The sequence below is a fragment of the Antechinus flavipes genome, chromosome 4, assembly GCF_016432865.1.
Source record: "Antechinus flavipes isolate AdamAnt ecotype Samford, QLD, Australia chromosome 4, AdamAnt_v2, whole genome shotgun sequence".
In the NCBI taxonomy this organism is placed as follows: Eukaryota; Metazoa; Chordata; class Mammalia; order Dasyuromorphia; family Dasyuridae; genus Antechinus; species Antechinus flavipes.
Genome location: NC_067401.1, coordinates 480,851,542 through 480,867,853, shown reverse-complemented (window position 1 = coordinate 480,867,853; position 16,312 = coordinate 480,851,542). Strand labels below are relative to the sequence as shown.

The following is a 16,312-nucleotide window of genomic DNA, read 5'->3' as shown; positions in this document are numbered from 1 at the left end:
AGAGCAGGGCTGATGGCCTGGGAGGCTGGGGTGGGGGAGGGAAGGAGGGGAGGTTGGGGTCAAAGTTCAGGATCATGGAAGCGCCTTCTACTGGGAAGTCCCTGTCAGCCAGATGGGACCCATAGAAGACTGAGCTGAGCAGATAAATGGATGACGAGTATGGATAAAATGCTCCCCAGGGGAACAGGCGTGAGCTGGGATAGCAAAGCTCTTTATGGAGCTCAGAGGAAGGAATGGGGAGTGGGCTCCCTCGTTATAGCCGAATGCAGGGAGCGGGATGAAGTGGGGAAGCGCAGTCCGTCGGAGGCAGCCCTTGGGGTCTCCTCGGAGTCCTCGCCACCGAGTCGGGGTGCCTGTGGACAGAGGGCCGGACTCTGCAGAGGCCCAGCGGGGCTGGAGAGGGGGGAGAGGACGGCTTGGGGAAAACTTAGTCAGGAACAAAATGGCTGCCTTGGGGAATGGCGATGGCTTCCTTCTCCCTGAGAGGACTGTAATCAGTTGCTGGGGAAGTGATAGAGAGCTGGGTCAGGTCCTTCCCATCCCAGAGAGCCTGTGGTTCCTCAGGCTCTGTGCTTGGCCTCTGCTCCCTGCCCCATGCCAGCCTGTTGTTGGGCAAACTCCCTCCTCTGTGAGTCTGATCTCTGCCTCTGCCCCACGCCAGGGCCCTGCTGGACCAGGTGGAGCACTGGCAAAGCTTCTTGGCCTTGGTCAATATGATCATGTTCTGCACGGGCATCCCTGGGCACTACCCAGTCAATGAGACCACCAGCTCCTTGACCCTCACCTTCTGGTATACTTTGCAGGTTGGTTTCCGGTTTCCTTTGGCGGGCTGAGGGTGGATGAATAGTGACGGCTGGGACAGACTCTCGGGGGGCCGAGGGGGGCAAGTTCGGGTAGATCCGAGGGGTTGAGAGCGTGTGGGAAGGTTGACTCGGTGCCGGTGGGGATGGGAAATAGGGGAACTCTCGTTCTGAGCTAAAGCAGGGTGGCAAGGAGACAGGGAGGCTTCTGGGGGCCGGCTGGGTCAGCCTGCCTCCCTCACCTGCCCCCGTCCAGGACGACATCTTGTCACTGGAAGCAGACAAGCAGTCCGTGTACCAGCAGCTCTATCGCCCCGTCTACTTCCACCTGGTGGACGTGCTCCTTCACAAGGCCCAGTTTCCTGCAGATGAAGAGTACAACTTCTGGTCGTCTGATGAGAAGGAGCAGTTCCGCATCTATAGGTGAGCTGGCCGGGCCGCGGCCTGGGCGGGCAGGTTCCGGCTGTGTGTGGGCGGCCCTAACGGTGGCTGTTCTTAGGGTGGACATTTCGGACACGCTCATGTACGTCTACGAGATGCTGGGGGCGGAGCTGCTGAGTAACCTCTACGACAAGCTGGGCCGCCTGCTCACCAGCTCTGAGCAGCCTTGCTCCTGGCAGGTACGGCCCCCGCCCCTGCCCGCCTTCCCCCTCCCCTCGCCCAGCCCGGCTCCTGCAGTCTGAGTCCCCCCCCCCCACCCGCCTTCCCCCTCCCCTCGCCCAGCCCGGCTCCTGCAGTCTGAGTTCTCCCCTCCCCCCCCCCCCCCGCCTCTCCCTGGCCTGCCTTCAGCCCTGCTTCCCCCCCAGCACACGGAGGCGCTGCTCTACGGCTTCCAGTCCATCGCGGAGACCATCGATGTCAATTACTCGGACGTGGTGCCGGGGCTCATCGGGCTCATCCCCCGCATCAGCATCAGCAACGTGCAGCTGGCGGACACCGTCATGTTCACCATCGGTGAGTCGCGGCCGGGGGCGGCTCCGGAGCCTGCTGTGGGGCCCGGAGCCCTCGCTCAGCCCTGCCCTCTCCCCCCCAGGGGCCCTCTCGGAGTGGCTGGCAGACCACCCGGTCATGATCAACAACGTCCTGCCCCTGGTGCTGCACGCGCTGGGCAACCCAGAGCTCTCCGTGTCCTCCGTGTCCACCCTCAAGAAGATCTGCCGGGAGTGCAAGTACGATCTCCCTCCGTACGCCGCCAACATTGTGGCTGTGTCCCAGGTAGGCGGGTTGGAGGCTGCAGATTGGGGGGGAGGGGGACTGGCTGACACCCCCCCACCCCCCTAACTGACAACACCCCCCCTCCCCGCTAACCCCCCTCAGCTGACACCCCCTCCTCTCCCCCCCTCCCCCTCCCCGGCTGACGGCTGTGTTCTTCCCTCCTCAGGATGTGCTGATGAAGCAGATTCACAAGGTACGGCCGCGGGCAGTGGGAGATGGGGAGGGCAGGAGGGCTGCTGGGGGGTCCGGGGGGCCCGGGGGCTTCCAGCTTGGAAACCCCTCCTGAGTCTTTCTTGTGCAGTGACAGTGGCCTTTGCTCCACTGATTTCCTGGAGTTTGACGCAGGAGTCACAGCTCTCTTCGGGACCTGGAGAACTGTGGTGGGGGAGGGGGGTCGCAGAGCGTGAGCCTAGTCTAGGGGCTCAGGCTCGCCCGTTCTGCCCGCAGACGAGCCAGTGCATGTGGCTGATGCAGGCCCTGGGCTTCCTGCTGTCGGCTCTGCAAGTTGAGGAGATTCTGAAAAACCTCCACTCACTCATCACCCCCTACATCCAGCAGCTGGAGAAGCTGGCCGAGGAGATGGTGAGGGGGCGGCGGTGGTGGGGAGTGTGGGGGAAGGTGCCGGCATGGGGGAGGGGGAGAAGCCTTCCTGGGAGCTGTCGGGAAAGGTCAGGGAGCCATTCCTGCTTTGGAACAAGCCTGGGAGGTCTTCCTGGGGCTGGGGGGGCCGGGAGCCCGTTCTTCAGATTGTGGGCCCTCTGGGCGTCCGCACTGAGCCTTCTCTCTCCCTCTGTAGCCCAACCCTTCGAACAAGCTGGCCATCGTCCACATCCTGGGGCTCCTCTCCAACCTCTTCACCACGCTGGACATCAGTCACCATGAGGACGAGCACGAAGGCCCCGAGCTCAGGAAGCTGCCCATCCCACAGGGACCCAACCCAGTGGGTGATGCCCCTGCCCCGCTCCCTCCCCGTCCCCCCCAGCCCCAGAGCTGTGCTCCCCTTCTTCCTCTCTGCAGCCTCCAAGCCTTGTCCTGGGAGCCATAGGGGGTCCCCGGCTGCTCCTCCGCGCCCCCCAGGCTCTGGACACCCTGCGCAGACCCCCAGCTCCTCTCTCATCGGGCCCTTTTCCCCAGGTGGTGGTTGTGCTGCAGCAAGTTTTCCAGCTCATCCAGAAGGTGCTGAGCAAGTGGTTAAATGACGCCCAGGTGGTAGAGGTAACTTGTGCTGGGAACATCCCCGAGCTCTGGCTCTGCTCACTGTGGGCCGGACTGGGCCGAGGGACGCCCGTTCTGAGGGGCCCCATGCAGAGCCGTGGGTACCGGCCAGCTCCGGCAGGGTGAGCCAGCGGCAGGCTTGGAGGAAAGGGGTTGGGAAAGATGGGGCTCGTGAGCTGAGATTGAAGGAAGCCCTGGGGGCTAGAAGGCAAGATCAGGAGGGGAACATCCCGGGCCTGCAAGTGGTGCTGGATGGCAGAGTATGTGGAGAGGAGGATGGACGAGAGCGTGGGCAGGGGCCGGGTTAGGAAGCTCTCGCCTGCGCTGCTAGATCCTGGAGGTGATTGGGAGCCACGGCAGCTTCGTGGGGGCAGGGGGGGATCAGACCTGCTCTTGGGAAGGTCGCTTAGACTGGGAGACCGAGGGGGCGAGGGTGCACTAGGCCAGTGTCTGTGTGAATGGAAAGAAGATGAGGACAAATGTTGTTCAGGTAGAAAGGATAAGGCTTTCCCCCAGGATGTCACCTGGTGATGGCCCAGAGCCTGAGTGACCGGGAGCCTTGTCAGGGAAAGGGAAGTTGGGAAGGGATAGGATTTGGAGATGAAAGAGAACAGATTTTAATTGTGACATTTCAAATATCACAAAGAACCAGGGGCTCCCTGACAGCGAGGCTTCTCTAGAGTCCCAGTGCAGACTGGCCTCTCCTGGGCTTCTTACAGTCCTCGAGGGAGGCGTAGCACGGGCCGGCCTCTCGCCTCTTTGAGAGGATCCTGTGGTCCCAGAGAGGCTAAGCTGTCCTCCAGGAGCCACAGAACAAGCTAACTTGTCAGTCACAAGGTGAGCTAATCCCTCTTGGCTCGGAAGGCCACAGTCATGGCTACTGGAGAGTCTTCTTCAGGTTTTTCCACTTGGGACCCCTTTTCACTGAAGGAATTTTTACATGACCCTGGGTATACAGGCTTGTAAAATAGGTATACGGATCAAACACTTACTAATAATAAAGCAGAATTTCACAGTCCCCACATTCAGTTACTTGACCCTATGTGGGCTGCAATCCGCAGTTTAAGAAGCTGGGATATAGAGTAATGCAGTGGGCCCCCTTGTGTGGGGCCACAGAGTTGGTCACCATCTTCTGGGCTGCTTTCTACGAGGGATCTCACAGAACCCAGGGAGGCTAGCCTCTGCCAGAGCAGCCATGGATTGGGCCAAGCTTTCTGAAGAGATTGCCTTAGATCCTCAGAACAGGCTCACTCCTCGAGGATCCTCTTGAATCACAGAGACAGCTAATCCCTCTTAGAGGGATTCCAGAGTCAGAGGAGGCTGGACTCTACTAGCGATTCCCATAGAATCGGAGCCAGTCTCCCATAGTCACAAAAGGCTAATTATAGCCAGCATTTACAAACCCTTACACGTATTATCTCAATACCTTGAGAGGTAGATATTGTTATTAATCCCGTTTTATAGATGAGAAAACTGAAGCTAAGTGTTAGTGTCACCGAGCCAATGAGTGTCCGAGGCTGGATTTGAAGTCAGACCTTCCTGACGCTGGGCTGAGAGCTCTGTCCACTTTGCCCCCTCACTGGTCTCTCTTTGGGACCTCACAGTGTCCAAGTGGGCTCTACTCGAGTGTCCTTTTGAGCCATAATGGGGTAACTTCTTCCTTGGCTGTCCGGTTTGGGAGGGGCCTGCAGGCTGAGGCCCTCTCATTCCCTTTCCGCCTGAAGCAGGAATTGCTGCATTTAAGCACACTGGCTGTGGGGGGCCCACGGCCTCCTGGAGCAGTCCCTGGGAATCTCTGGTCGCTCCTGTGTTCAGTCCTGTCCAAAAGCTTCGGTTTTCCTTTCCGTAGCTCTTAAAGGTCCCCGTGGGATAGGTCGTTTTAAGGGAAATGATACACATTTCACAGAGAAGGAGACTGAGTCTCAGAGAAGCGACTTGCTGCAGGGCCACACTCGGTGTCAGACAGGGATTTGAGCTGCTGTCTCCCAGTCTGGCCGCTCGGCTACGGCCGAGGTGGGAGAAGCGGTCATTGGGCGGGCAGAGGGGGCGGTGAGCTTGTAAACGGTCCCAGGGGTGCGGGCTGTGCTCCCCGAGATGGCGTGGCCAGACTGGCTTGAGGGGAGTCGGGGGCTCGGAGCAGGGAGGCAGCGTGTGTGCTCCAGCTTGCCTCCCGTCTGCTCTGCTCCAGGCGGTGTGCGCCATCTTTGAGAAGTCCGTTAAGACCCTGCTGGATGACTTTGCACCCATGGTCCCCCAGCTGTGTGAGATGCTAGGACAAATGTACAGCACGATTCCCCAGGCCTCTGCCCTCGACCTCACTCGCCAGGTACGGGGCGGGGGTGCCTGGGTGGGGGTGGGACCTCTTTGGAGGGGTACGGGGCTGACCCTGGGGCTCATTCTTCCTCTCTTCCAGCTGGTGCACATCTTTGCCCACGAACCTGCCCACTTTCCCCCCATCAAGGCCCTCTTCCTCCTCGTCACTTCTGTCACACTCACCCTCTTCCAGCAAGGTAGGTCTAACTGGGCCACGCTCCTCTTCTTGCCGCCGCCGCCGCTGCCGCCTCACCTAACTGGGCGGGAATCTGAGCTCTCAACCCTTTCTTTGCCCTTCCAGAGTGGCCAGACTGGGAAGGGGTTGAGAGGCTGGGGACGAGATTCCCGGAGGAGGTGGCCGGATGCAGTGGGAGAGCAATCAGAGAGGGTGTCTGGTCAGCTTGGGCACTCAGCAGTGGCTCCTCCTGGGAGCGGCGGGAGCGGCCCTTGGCAGGCCCAGGGGTTCACGAGAGGCTGCCTCTTCCTAGACTTCTTATTTACAGCAGGATTGGGGCTGCCTTGGAGCAGGGAGATGGTTCTCTGCTGTCATAGCTCAGTCAGCCCCCACTTGGCTTGGGGTTGCCAACCCATAGTCTGGGAGCTTCGTGAGGGCGGCCCCGAGTCCAGAGTGCCTGGCGCTCCATTGCCACGGCTCTGCCTCCTGGCCCAGGCTCAGGGCCAAGGACCTCCTCCGGCCCCAGCAGATGCGGCAGCGCAAACGCTGGTGAGGGGGAGAGGAAGCTGCTGAGCTGTCTTCCCCTCACCCCTGACTAGATCAATGTCTCCTACAAATGTCCTTCCCAGGAGGCTTTTGGGAGGGTCTTCCAGAGTGCACGATGTTAAGGGGAGGACACGTGAGGCTTAGCCTTGAGCCGGGAGAAGGACTCGGCTCGGCTCGGGGCTGTGGGTCCAGACTGGTCCTCACAATCCTAAAAGACTCCACCCAGTCAGGAGCTGCAGTTTGTAGCCTATGGCCCTCACCTGACTGGGACCTAGAAAAGGTGGCTTAGTTCAGGCTCCCGCCAGTGTGATGCTCGCAGCAGCCCGATGGTGGGGGCTTCACGGAGACATTGTCCCTGTGGGCATTTCTCAGCCTTCCTACTGCGTACGAAGCAGAGGGGGAGCAGGTTAGTGGTGATGTAGGTGGATCTGGCCCCCAGGGACCAGCACCCCCAGCTCTTGCTGATCCTCCTACACGTCCCATGGAGGGATGTGGTGAAAGCGGAGGCTTGTAGCCTCCCCTCCAGTATAAGTCCTAGTCTCTGGGGAGAGAACTTCTCTCCCTGGGCCTGAAGCCTCGGGAACCCCTCATGTGGAGCTAGGTCTAGAGCCTCCCCCTTCCTGTTCTCCAGTAGCATGACGACCCTCAGTGCATCCCTGTCTTCCCTGAGCTGTCCCTGGTGCTGCTGCCCAAGCTCAGCTTTCTGGGGCATCTCTGTGCACACCTAAACCCTGCCTGGAGCCCTTGCCTGAGGGGAGAAAGAGTGGGGAGCGGGGCCAGTTCTGTAGCCACAGCCACCCTTCCTCCCCCAGTTATCGACCTTCCTCCTGTTCCGTCTTATGAGTTACCTCCCACTGCCTAATCCACTCCAGCCTCAGGACCTCTGCATGCCCGGGCCTGTGCCCTCCTCCTCCTCCTGCCTCTGCCCAGTACTGTTGAGGAAGAATCCCAAGGGAAGCTTGCTGTAGTACCTTAGGACAGGGCCAGGGTAGGAGGGCAGCGCCAAGAAGAATGGGATGGGGTTGATGGGCTGAGATGAGGGGTGTGCCTCCCTTCCCTCCTGCATACCTAAGCCATCAGTCCGAAGGAGAGCTCAAGCCCTTCTGCCCTGCTCGGCTGGCACAGGCCCTTGGTACCCTGGCCCTCGACCAGGGCTCTCTGGTTTGAGCTCGGGCATCACCAGCCTGAGGGCCTGAGGAAGGAGGCCCGAGATGGGGAGAGAGGGTGGCAGTCCCTCTGCTCGGCCCTTCCTCTGGCGCTCGGTGCCGGTGACTTCCTTGACTTGTTTGCAAATGTCCCCGGCCCTCCTGCCAGCCAGGGGCTGGCCAACCCACCCCCCCACCGTCACTCTGCTGTTTCTTTCTGTTTGGGGCTTTCCCAGTCCATGGTTTTTGTATGTTTTGTTTCTTTCCCTCGCCTCCTGCAGGCCCTCCGGCCCACGTAACTGTATGACGTTGAGTTGCTGTTTGGATGAGTTTTTCTTAAGTTCCATCTTTATTTATTATATTTTAGGGCCCAGGGATCATCCTGATATTGTTGATTCATTTATGCAACTCCTGGCACAGGTGTGTTTTAGTTTCTTACTCATTCACGTTCTGTTCTCTCTCTTTCTCTTTCTCTTCTGTTGGAATTCAATTTAAATATCTTTTTAGCTTTCTGTTGACAACTTTTTTTCTGTTGAGTTGAATAGAGTTTCTCCATCTGTTTCCGTGGAAGTTGACAACCCAACACTCTCCTCTAGTCCTCCTTCCCCCCTGGATTTGCCACAAGGGCCATGGAGAGGCTGCCCCCGTGGGCACACGAGGGTCGAGTAGGCAGGCTGGGGGTGGGCTGTGTGGGGAAGCTCTGCTGTTGCTAGGCGCCCACCCTCCAGGCTGCAGGAGGGGCCGTGGGGCCTGGGGAAGCACATGGATTTTGGGGTCCCGTTGCTGCGAGCCTCTGCTGGGAGGTCTCTTGGCTTATTTGGATCTGGTTTGTTCCAAAACTCCTAGGGAGTGGGAACCTTTGGGTTGGTGGATTCTGTGGAAGGTGCTGTGTGGGGAGGAGGAAGTGGGAGCTGGGCCTCTGGGCCGATCGACATTAGGCTGGTTCTGGTGAGCCTGGCAGTGGGCTGCTCCAAGCCTTAGTGAGCTATGGGGAGGCTAGGGGAAGTCGAGGGGCCTGGGATGGCCCCGCAATACTCTGACCCTCTGAAAGGGGAGGCTGTACCTTCCCCTGGGGTCAGAGCCCCGAAGAGGCGGCCAGGCTCTGGAGGGCTGGTGGTCCGGGAGTGTTCTGGGACTGGATGGTCAGTGGGGCTGGTGATGGGGCCAGGAGGTCCTGTCAAGGCTGAAAGAAGAGGATGATGGCTGAGAGACACTTGGCCCCCGAGCCCAGAGCTGAAGCGCTGCGTCTGCCCAGAGCCCTCTTTGAGAGGCCTGGTCCTGGGGGGGATTTGGAGAAAGCTCCCGCTTGGCTCAGAGATGCCGACAGTCCTTGACCTTCTCCTGGGCCCTCCCGGTTCTTCCTTTTATGGATCTTCCCCACCATGTGTGACTCAGGGTCTCTTGCCACCTCGACCCAGATTGCCTCTGGTCTCAGCACACGGTGTCCCTGCCTTCCTTCATCAGCCATTGTCTCCCTCCTGTCCCCCACCTGGTGCAGGAGCTTTGAGGTGTCCTGGGTCCCTGGGGGAGGGGAGGGCGGGAAGGGAGGGAACAGGCTTTTGTGAGGAGCCCAGCAGGGCTGGATCCCCGGTGTGGCCACACCCCAAAGGAGACCAGGGCAGGTGAGTGGCTTAGTGGGTGGGGCCAGGAGGGGGTCAGGGGCTGGGTTCACGGGGGCTCCCTCTCCCTATAGGCCCTGAAGCGGAAACCGGACCTCTTCCTGTCTGAGAGCTTGGATGTCAAAGCTGTGTTCCAGTGTGGTGAGTAGGGGTCTGGTTACGGCCTGGGGAGGACCTGAAGGACTTCCCTGACCTGACCTGTCTCTCCTGTGGGCAGGTGTGCTGGCACTCAAGTTCCCTGAGGCCCCGACTGTCAAGGCCTCCTGCGGCTTCTTTGTGAGTATGGAGCCCTGCTCCCCACCCCAACTTCCATAGGACTCTCAGGGTCCAGGAAATAGCAAACAAAGGCTACCGTGGGGCATTCAGAGGACCTGTGCTCCCAGGGCCGGCCTGGCCTCCTATCTGTGTCCCCAGCTCGGTGCGGTTTCTGCCGTTCAGGACGCTGGACGGTGACCTGGAAATAAGCCTCTGATACTGACCTTTCCCCAGGACAGCCCTTCAGGCTCTTGCAAATAGCTCCTATGTCCCAAGCGGTTTCTTTTCTCCGAGTTAAGTCTCTTTCAGTGACTCCTGTGTGACAGGAGTTCTTGAGGGTCTTCAGCAGCCTTGTCACCCTCCAGGGGTGTGCTTCAGCTTGTAAAACATCCCTTCCACACTGTGGCACTTGGTACTGAGCACAGTTGTTAGATGTGGCCCGACCAGGGAGAGGGACAGTGGATACTCCGCAGGCCAAGGTCGTGCAGGCTCTTGTCCACTGAAGCTCTCGGATCTTTTTCCTGCGAATTGTTGCCCAGTCCCTTCCCTCCTATGCTGATTCAGTGCTTTATGTTTACAAACGTCTGCCCTGTGGGGTGAGGAACACAAATTATCATGGCCCACAGCTGTAAATAATGGCAGCCGTCTCTCCCAAGTGCCGTGGCAGCCGGTGTCCCGGCCAGCCCACATCTGGACTTGAGCCTCGTGGCTGCCCTCACTGGGCGGCTGGCCCTGGGCTTCCTCCGCATGCCTCAGGTCCTCGAGCTCCTGTTGGGAAGGGCCCGGGACAAATGACACGTCCTCCCTCCCTGCTCGTCCTCCGTCTCCCTTTGGGAGAAGGATCCCGTTGGTGGAAGGCCACGCTCTGCACTTGTGGCTGGCGGTGCGGCCTGGGGGCGGTGTCCCCTCGATCTCAGGCACTTCTTGTGGCTGTCCGGGCCCTTCCTCGCCCGCCCTGGGCCTTTCTGTTGCTTCCGGCTCCCTTGTAAGTCTGTTGCTTCGCAGGGTGTGGTTGTCCGTAACCCCGGGCAGCACCGGTGTTAAGAGCTGGTGTGGTTTTGGCGGCAGGAGAAGTTTTTCAAATGTGACCCAGCCCCTCTTCCCACAGCTGTTCAGTCCTGGGCCGAGCTCGCTATCCCTCTGTCTCTCGTAGAGAAAGTGCTGATGGGCCGCATCAGTTGGCCATGTGTGTTCTTCAGCCACTTTGTTTTTCCAAACTGGAGGGATCGTAGGCTTGTCCGTTTTTACCAGCTACCGATGTTACTGAGACAGCCCCGATGTCGCCTCACCTGCAAGGCTAACCCCCGGAGTTTGGCAAAAATGCCACCTTCCGTGAGATGGCGGAGGTTCAGGGAACGGCGTTGTTTTCGGAGAGATTTCCTGTTAAGGAGTTTTGCTTCTCCTTTTTTTTGTCAGGGAAGATGATCTTTGGACTAGAAGTGGCAGGATAAGTAAGGCTAATTAAGGAATCTCTAAGAAAAGGACCTAATGATCTCAATCCACATAAACTGTCCTCCAATGTTGAAAGAAACGGTGAATACGATTGCTGATATTTCAGAGATTGTGGAGAATGGCATAGGAAAAAAACCGGAAGAGAATGAGATCTGCTGACTGTCAGCCAGTGTGTCTGACTTCGATTTGTGCAAAAATTCTAGATGGTATTGTTAGAGGGATGGTGGTTAGACATCTGGAAGAGGAAGCAGCGATCACAGATGCCATCCTGGTTCCAGCCAGAGCCGGTCACACAAGGATGACAATCTTACCAGCCTGGAAGTGTTGGAGGGTGCCATTAATGCTGTTTGCTGAGGTTGTGGTGGGCGAAGTTTATCGTTCTTAAGGGATGTGAACTAGAATACAACATGGTTATTTGGATTTGAAACTGGTTGAGTGGCCAATCCTAGGTAATTTTCAGTAGTCTTATGTCTAGTTGAGTGGCTCAGGCATCTGTGCTAGAACTTGTGCTATTTATGTAACATTTTTATCAGTGGCTTGTTCTCAAAGTGGTTCTCAAAGTATGGTCCAGAGAATCCTGAGAGGTTTCTAAAAACCCTTTATAAATTCAAAATTAGTTTTTATTTCTAACATGGTATTATCTGTAAAGATGACCCAGATTAAAAAAAAACTCTGGACAGATGCTCAATCATTTTTAATAGCATAAAAGGATATTAGATCAAAAGTTTGAGGATGTTGGAATAGAGGCTGAGATGGCTAACAGGTCATCACCTTTAGCATAAAGCTGTGGGGAAGGAGCATTAACATCTTGCTTGACAAGTCAGTCCAAGATGGTTTTGACAGATTTTGGACTGAATCTCCTGAGTTGAAAAATTTTTAAAAGATAAAATTTAATAGGAATAAATGTTAAAATCTCAGATCTTGGTTTAAAAAAACAAAAAAGCAGGGGCAGCTAGGTGACACAGTGAATAGAGCACCAGCCCTTCAGTCAGGAGGATCTGAGTTCAAATTTGGCCTCAGACATTTAACAATTCCTAGCTGTGTGATCCTGGGCAAGTCACTTAACCCTAATTGCTTCAGCCCCCCCCCCCAAAAAAAAAAAAAACAAAAAACAAAACAAAACAAAAAAAAAACAAAACTATTTTTGTAGCATCAGGCAAAGGCATGCCTTGGTAGCATGTCTGAAAAAGATTTTTGGACTATAAGCTCAATGTATCCTGTTTCCAAGAGAGTAGATCTTGGGCTGTCTTCATGGGGACAGTTCTGTGCTGCGTTCCTTCAGATGACTTTCAGAGTGCTGTGTTCGGTTCTGGCCACCCAGTGTAGGAAGCACGTGGGTCTGCTAGCTGGAGCCTGGGCAGAAGAAGGTGGCCAGCGTGGAGAAGGGCCTTAAGCAATTGCTATGTCAGGACTGACTCAGCCAAATAAAAGACAACATGAAACAGCCCCTGCCTTTGAGGCAGAATAAGTCTCTGAAATAAATCCAAGGTCACTTCTGAAAAGGGGGCAGCAGCCAGCTACTGAGGAACAGGAGGAGGAACTCAGCATCTGAGCTGAGCTTTAATGGAAGCTAGAGATTGTAAGAGGCATGGAGGTGAGGAAAGTGGGTAGTCCAGGCACGGGAGACAATCTGCACCAAGTGTTGAGATTGGAAATGATGGAGGACCATGCGGGAGGATCAACAGTAAGACCAGTTTGGCTGCGCCGGATTGCATGTAAAGGGGAGGGATGGAGAATGAGGTTGGACAGCTAGGTGGAGGAGGTTGTAAGCAATTTTGATTGCCAATGGAAGGAGTTTGCATTTGCTCCTAGAAATAATAAGAAGCCACTGGTGTTTATTGAATGAGAGTAAAAGGCTACATGACATGGTAGAGCAAAAACCCTTAGAAAAATCACTCTAGTAGATACTAGGTAGGGGATGGAGAATGATGTTTTGAAGTGAAGAGAGAGTGTCGGGGAGATCAATCAGAAGGCTAAAGAGGTATTGGAGACTTTGTCTAAATCAGTGTCCCTGTGAGTGAAGAAAGGGGGATGATGGTAAGTAAGAAAAATATTGTGGACATATAAATAGTAGTCAAGACAGCAGTGTGGTTAGATGGAGTAAGTGAGAGAGGGGTTGAGAATGACACTGAGATCACAGCCTGAGTGACTAGGAGGATGGTGGTACTCTTCACAGAAATAGGTAGGTCTGGAAGAGGCCTGGGCTTGGGAAAAAGTACTGAGTTGTGTTTTGGATTTGTTGAGTTTGAGATGCCTATGGGACATCCACTGGGAAATGTCCAGGAGGCAGTTGTTGATACGGGATTGAACCTCGAGAGAAACTGGGACTAGATCTATAAACCTGAGAGTAGTCAGCTTACAGTTAGTAATTGAACCCTTGGGAGGTAATGAGAACACCAGAAAGTGTGTAAAGAAAAGAGAAGTTCCAGGGAAAAACCCCGGGAGATAGCCACAGTTAGGGAGGATGGCGTGGATGGTGATCCAGCAAAGGGAGACCAAGCTGTTGGATCATCGTTCGCTTTGGACAGAGCAGCTGGAGTGCTGAAGGCAAAAGCCCAATTAGAGAGAGCTGAGAAGTTAGTGGGAGGACGGGAAATGGAGGAGCAATAGAGACGGCTTTTTTAAGGAATTTTGTTCAGAAAGGGAAAGGAAGCTCTATGGGGAGAGATCGTTAGGCTTTGGCAAAGTATCATGAATATTAGGAGGACCTGGAGGTATTTGTGCACAACAGGATAAGGAAAGACTGAAGAAAAGGGGGTCTGAGGCTCTTTGCTGTGCAGATAGAGATAGTGGACATTGTGGGAGGTTTGAGAGATGGCTGTTGTGTGGTATATTAGAGAATCAGGAAGGGAGAAGAGCCCAAATTGGAGGACCCCTCCGCATAGTAATCAGAGCTAAGGAGGCTGGAGGCAGTAGTCTGCTGTTTGACAAGGTAAAAATGCTTGCTAAGGCAGAGGCATTGAGATGGGAGAGCAGGGAATAGAGTAATATGGCATTTATACTCTAGGTTAAAGATTGAGAAGGCAGGAAAGTGAGACCAGAGCAGGGAATATGGCCTGCAGTTTGAAGGAATATGAAGGAAAATGAAGGATTAGGCTGAGTCCAATATTAGGATTAAGGTCATAGGGAGGAAGAATAATTTTAGGAATGAGATACGTGCAGAGACGGAAGGATCGGGTGTTAGGATCGAGTAAAGGGATTTTCAACTGTTTGATTTTGGCAGTTGAACTGTTTGATTTTGGCAGATGAAAGGAACCATTCCAGTATGGTAGAGTTGTGAATGCATCAGGCCATTGAGAATGAAGGACTGGGGAATGCCAGTGTTTGAGGGACTTTACATTTGAATTACCGGGCTTGAGGAAGAGAAAACTGAGGAGGGACATGCTCTGGGGCTGGTGGATGAGGCAGGAGCTGAATGGGGTAATCAGTCTGGATAGAGGTCACCTCCAAGGAGAGGCTCCACATGAGGAGCCATAGATCTGGAAGTGGTGATGGGGAGCAAGCAGAATGCGGCCCTCCCTTGTTTAGAGAAGCATCACACCTGGAAGCTCTGGATGTGGGGAAAGTGTAATCTCATCACAAAAATGGGATTGACTTTTATCCAGAAAGACTGATTGCTTTTGCTCCTTTCTGAATCATTTCCTAGGATCCTGTGAGTGCACTTATTTCAAAGATCAAAATCAACACCAAATTGAAAGATCAGAAATCATCAGGCAACAAAACCAACATTTTAAAACAGTCTTGACACAGTGAGGGGTTTCATCAAGAAATCACAGTAGCTTTTTATTTTTTAATGGAGCTGGCCACATGGCCAGTATGAAAAACAGAAGGGGTTTCCCACTATATCCTTGCAATAGCAAAGAAAGGGAAGAAGATGCCCCACCTCCCAGCTCCATCCTCAGCACTTTGGGTGAGTGTGAGCAAGAGTTCTGCTAGATGGGTTTCTATGAAGTCAGAGATCCATTCAGATATTGTTGGAAGGAAAACCAGGAATGGATAAGGGAAGGGAACAGACAGAACGATTTCTGTTGTCTCTGGAAGTTTAGCCAAGATAAAGCAATTCCTGCTCAAAGCAAAGCAAAGCTCAAGACCAAAGCATCCTAGGAAGTGCCTGAGCCGGCAAATCCTCCATCTTCTAGCTCAGCTGCAAAAGATTATAGCCAAGGTCAATTTCCTTTTAGGATAAAAACCCATTTGCAAAATCTTGTGGAGTGGAATGATAGCTGATAAAAAGTACTTTCTCATAAAACTGCAGCAAGAATTGAAGGAAAATGTCTTGGCTTGAGACTTGTGGACCAGGACTCGTGGACCAGCAAGCAGTGGATGGTGAGGCTCACCCAGATTTGTGACCGGATGTTTGTGTCAGCAAACCAGGGGAGCCCAGCTTCGAGATAGCCAGTGTGCTCTGTCAAGTAGCACAGCAAGCAGAGATGGATGGAGTGGCTACCTGAGACCTAGTTAAACACCCGAAGGAGAGCAAAGCCACAGGTGTTGCTCTAAAAAAGGCATTTCCAAGGACTTCGGCAATTCTTCCACATCCTGGTCTCCACAACCTAGGCTTTCCCTGTATTAGGGACATGCTACTGGGGGGTTCCACAGTGTTCTACAAAGACCACATCTTTGGGGATCACCTCTGGAGTCAGCAGGTTCACAATTTAATCTAGTTAACGGAAAGGTCCCCTAAAAGTCATCCTGCCTGATGACATATCTCAGAAACATGCCTCAAGAGATGTTGTACACTTTTGTTAACAACCCTAATCACTATCTCCAAGTAGGGTAACAAAAAACGGTGCTTCCCCCTTCCCAGGAGGCACTGCTTATCATTCTCCTGAGCAAGAGCTGGAACCCTTGCGAGCAGTTCAGCCTGAATATCTGTCCAAGAAGACCAAGGAATGGGCTCTTTACCATCCATTCCCAGTGGATGTCTAGATCACACTGCATCTGGACAGACAGTGTTGGAGAACCATGAAATTGTGGCATTATCCTGTGTTTCTCCTAGAAACAAAAACTTGAACCCACTATCTGATGTTGTCCTGGGGCAGGCTTGGCTCTGCTGGGTTTAATTTGAAGGTTCTCTGGCAACAATTTCACAAGGCCCTACCCCTTGCTCATCTATCAGATGTGGAAACCCTACATCAGTCATTCACAACTCATCTCTGGGCCTGGTCACACAATCATTTTTAAATCCCCTCTATGTTTATTGTGTTGTATCTAAACCATATTCAAGGCCTGGGTTTTATCTCATCAAGTCTGCCTTCTTTTCCATTTGCCTATTAACCATCCTTCCTAATAATATGTTCTAGAATTTTTGTAGAGATTCAAGCCACACTCACTGATCTATATAGTCTGTAAACTCTTACTTTCCTTTTTTTAAAAAATTGGGACATTTGCCCTGCTCCCATGGTCTAGTGCCTCTTCCATTTTCCACAGGGACTGTCTTGGGAGGTAAGGGGTTCTCTCTCCCTAGAAATCTTCAAGCAAAGACTGGATGGCCACTCTTTGGGTGTGTTGTAGAAGTCTTTCCTGTACAGGTTTGCCTGGACAACGTCTGAGTTCCCATCCAATCTCAAAATCCTG

The 16,312-nt window shown here is 54.2% G+C and overlaps 1 protein-coding gene across 1 annotated transcript in view; it reads left to right on the top strand.

Moving 5' to 3' along the window:
- Positions 1 to 16,312, top strand: part of IPO13 (importin 13) — a 28,889-nt gene that overhangs the window by 7,887 nt on the left and 4,690 nt on the right. Inside the window, exons 4-17 of the mRNA XM_051999913.1 lie at positions 662 to 803; positions 1,057 to 1,223; positions 1,300 to 1,420; positions 1,607 to 1,754; positions 1,834 to 2,015; positions 2,182 to 2,208; positions 2,463 to 2,597; positions 2,812 to 2,955; positions 3,150 to 3,230; positions 5,419 to 5,556; positions 5,644 to 5,740; positions 7,777 to 7,829; positions 9,103 to 9,169; positions 9,246 to 9,304. Of these exons, the coding sequence (XP_051855873.1) occupies positions 662 to 803; positions 1,057 to 1,223; positions 1,300 to 1,420; positions 1,607 to 1,754; positions 1,834 to 2,015; positions 2,182 to 2,208; positions 2,463 to 2,597; positions 2,812 to 2,955; positions 3,150 to 3,230; positions 5,419 to 5,556; positions 5,644 to 5,740; positions 7,777 to 7,829; positions 9,103 to 9,169; positions 9,246 to 9,304 (1,561 nt within the window). The remainder of the gene's footprint in view (positions 1 to 661; positions 804 to 1,056; positions 1,224 to 1,299; positions 1,421 to 1,606; positions 1,755 to 1,833; positions 2,016 to 2,181; positions 2,209 to 2,462; positions 2,598 to 2,811; positions 2,956 to 3,149; positions 3,231 to 5,418; positions 5,557 to 5,643; positions 5,741 to 7,776; positions 7,830 to 9,102; positions 9,170 to 9,245; positions 9,305 to 16,312) is intronic.